Source organism: Staurois parvus, unplaced genomic scaffold (assembly GCF_062004578.1).
Source record: "Staurois parvus isolate SC_StPar_1 unplaced genomic scaffold, SC_StPar_1.0 ptg000056l, whole genome shotgun sequence".
Lineage (NCBI taxonomy): Eukaryota > Metazoa > Chordata > Amphibia > Anura > Ranidae > Staurois > Staurois parvus.
This window is the reverse complement of record NW_028317852.1, coordinates 14184457-14187688: the sequence shown is the minus strand read 5'-3', so window position 1 is coordinate 14187688 and position 3232 is coordinate 14184457. Positions and strand designations below refer to the sequence as shown.

Below are 3232 nucleotides of genomic sequence, written 5' to 3'. Positions count from 1 at the left end.
CTGTTATGCTGTAATTTCTATATCAATGTCTCTGTGCACCAACACAAGTCTCAAGTTTGTATCATTCTTTAAATGTTTGTATGTACCATACCCTATCATTTATTAGTTCATTATATGACAATATGGTATTTTATTTTAATATCTTCTTTTTTGAGTTTCTGTATGTGTGCTTTTACTTCAATAAAGACAGAGTTTCTTGCAATGTAAAAATGTAGGTGCTTACACTGCTTGCAAAAAAAAATGTATTTATGAATATAGAACTGCATTTAATAATGTCTTTTATATATGTCTAGAGTTCAGCTTTAATTAATTAGCTTTAGAGACCACATTATTTATGTTTTAAATCATTTTATTGATAGATGTCAGTCCACCAGCAGATAATAGATAATTAGGAAAAGTATAACTGACCACTTTTGGATTTCCTTCCTCTAATGTCAATGACTTTAGAGTGCAAGCTATTCCACAAATAAGTTTATGCAGTATATAATAATGAGAAATAAAAAATAGCACATCTACGGTGCACATTTATTAGGCACGCATATGCATTAAAAGGATCAAACTATTCAATGTCCACCTACCAGAAATACATTTATAGGGGATAAGCAAACAATGAGGACAAATGATTGGATGTAATCTATGAAATTACCATTACCTCTAGCACATGTCACATACTGCCACCCTAACAATATAAGTCCATCTCAGGCCAATCAATTGCAGATTAGAAAGCAGGACTCACTGGTTTGGATAAATCCTACCATTTTAAAGGGGGTTTCCACATTTAATTGAATATTGAGTATCCCTGGGTAATTCTTACTTCTGGGTGAATAGTAAACTGTGAGGATCCATGAGAAACCGCTGCTTTTGCATAGCATTAAAAGGCAGAAAAGTCTTTCCTTTTTGACTGTAGATGCTAATACTAATATCTCTTCTTAGCCATATGGGTTGAAATGGACTCTACAACTTGAAGTTCATTTTTCTTTCTTAAACATTTAAGACCCATTTGGACTTTCCTGTTAGTTAGAATAATTACAATGGGGCTAATAGCAGAGTAACAAGAATCAAAAAAAATACGTGCATCAGTAAAACGTGGAGATAGTGAAAAAGTACAGAGAGTCAGAATCCAAAACAAGTTGTCTAGACCAAAACTGACTATGTACATCATGACTAATGTAAAGACAGCTTTGGCAGCGCGAATCTCAGCATGTTTGGTGTTCAGAGATGAAGTACATGTAACCTGTTTACCATGCTGGTAGAAAACATAAAGCAGATAACCACTGGATAGCATCATTAGGCTCAAAAAGAACAAATCCCGAACAACATAGATCACGCCATTCCCCAAGTAAATCAGATAATTTGGAAAGATCACAAAGCAGAAATTGTAACTCATAATGTATCTGGAAGTAATGTTCTTGATAGAAGCTGTAGAGTAGGCCAAACGAGTACTACTTATGATGAGATTGAAAGTCCAGAGAAAGAGCATTATTGGGAATAGAGAGTCAAGGAGCTTCTTCTTTGTATTCATCCAACGTTCGTGGGATGGAGTGATAGAAATACACTGAAAACATCCTAGCAAGGAAGTAATGCTGACAGACATGGCTCTTCCTACACAGTAAAGGTAAAGGTTTATCTGGCAGGATAAATCACCAAATACCATATAGGTTCCAGTAGACTGTAGAGTGACTGGCAGCCCCCATGTCAGTATCACTAGCAGATTAGATAAAGCCAGTTTACAGAGGATAATTTCTCCAGTGGTTATTTTGCCATGGTTGTGAAAGGTGTGCACAAAAGCAAATAAAATTATGAGATTGCCAGGAATTCCTATTATGTCTAATGAAAGATAGCTAATTATATCAAGAACAAGCCAGAGCCCCATTGTGTGCTTTAATACAGAACTTCTTTACAGGCCAGTATCTGTAAGATAAATAATATTTTGCATTACTGATCATAATATATTTAGTACAATTTCATCAAGTTCAATCTGTCACAAACTCAAGGGTCTTTGGACCAGAGACAGCAAATCAAACAGCTCCATAGAACTATGGACATATTGCGATACACAGGAAAAATAAAATCACTCAATTGTACATCATAATAGTTTACTATGTTATCAAAGGGATATGCCTGTTACCAACGTCATTGCAAGTCTTACATAGCCCCGAGCGTGTGCGCGGTCGGGCGCCATTTTGAAGTTTACAACTTTTCACAACAGTAGTTATAAAACATATTCAGTTATTGATTTTACCTTTCCTGTCTTCTGTAGCAAAGCATTCAACAGCCGGTTTACTTTTGCTATAGAAAGCATCATCCTTTACTGATGACATAATCTCATTATGTTTACACACGACCAATGTCTCCTTGTCTTTTGTACAGTTCTTTGTTAAAAAGTTTCTCCACTGACCTTGGATATACAGAATCTTCACAAATGAAATAAATCACTATTACATTTATTTATTTTCCAAACTTCCAAGACACAGTTATTCTAACCTTTTGTTATTGATACCTCTCCTAATCATTATAAATTAGATTTTTTCCTTTGTACTCTCTTGATATTTCCTATCTCCTTCATAATGTTTCATTTACCTAGCAGCAGGCTCCCTAAGATTCAGCACCCATTTGATTTACAGAAGGAAGAGGTGTGTGCAGACTTCTTTGGAGCAGAGATAGGGATTTGGGATTTCTGAACAAGCACATGCTAAGAGATGTTCTTGCATTTATTAGAACACATTGCATGTAGGGAGTTGTAGATTAAAGCCAAACTGTCAGTTTTGACAAAGCAGCTACAGTCTGAAATTTTATCCATATACATTGTTTAAAAGGAGCTAATGCACAACCGACACCAACATATTACCATTACAAATACAGTTTAAGAATGTAATATTTTAAATATGTTCATATTCAATCCTACACCATTTTGGCTGTTTCCTGTGAGTTTTACTTTGTGTCTAGAATGTATTTTTGTACCCATTCACTTTTTGACATTATGGTGCATTGTGTTAACACATGTTGTGTTTTGCATTTTTAAAGTGATTGTCAAGTCTTAATATTTTTTTTAATAAAAAAGAGGTGTATACTTACGCGCTCAATGCAATGGAATTGCACAGAGTGGCCCCAAACCTCCTATTCTTGGACCCCTTGGGATTCTTCTTGGGAAGCAACTAAAAAGTGACAATGGTGGCAGATTCAAAGTGAGGCGCTCAAAATTAGCGCTGACTTGAATAATATTGCATAAGCG

General features: G+C 35.1%; 1 protein-coding gene across 1 annotated transcript; it reads right to left on the bottom strand.

Annotated features, from left to right (window-relative positions):
* Nucleotides 1-511: 511 nt before the first annotated feature.
* LOC149470010 (olfactory receptor class A-like protein 1) lies at nt 512-1902 on the bottom strand. Its single transcript, XM_089668373.1, has one exon. The coding sequence runs from the start codon at nt 1871-1873 to the stop codon at nt 917-919; it is 957 nt and encodes a 318-aa protein (XP_089524499.1). The 5' UTR covers nt 1874-1902; the 3' UTR covers nt 512-916.
* Between the last annotated feature and the right edge of the window lie 1330 nt (nt 1903-3232).

Bases quoted from the DNA above. Each gene is read 5' to 3' on its own strand.
- LOC149470010 (XM_089668373.1), bottom strand. From the start codon at position 1,873: ATGGGGCTCTGGCTTGTTCTTGATATAATTAGCTATCTTTCATTAGAC.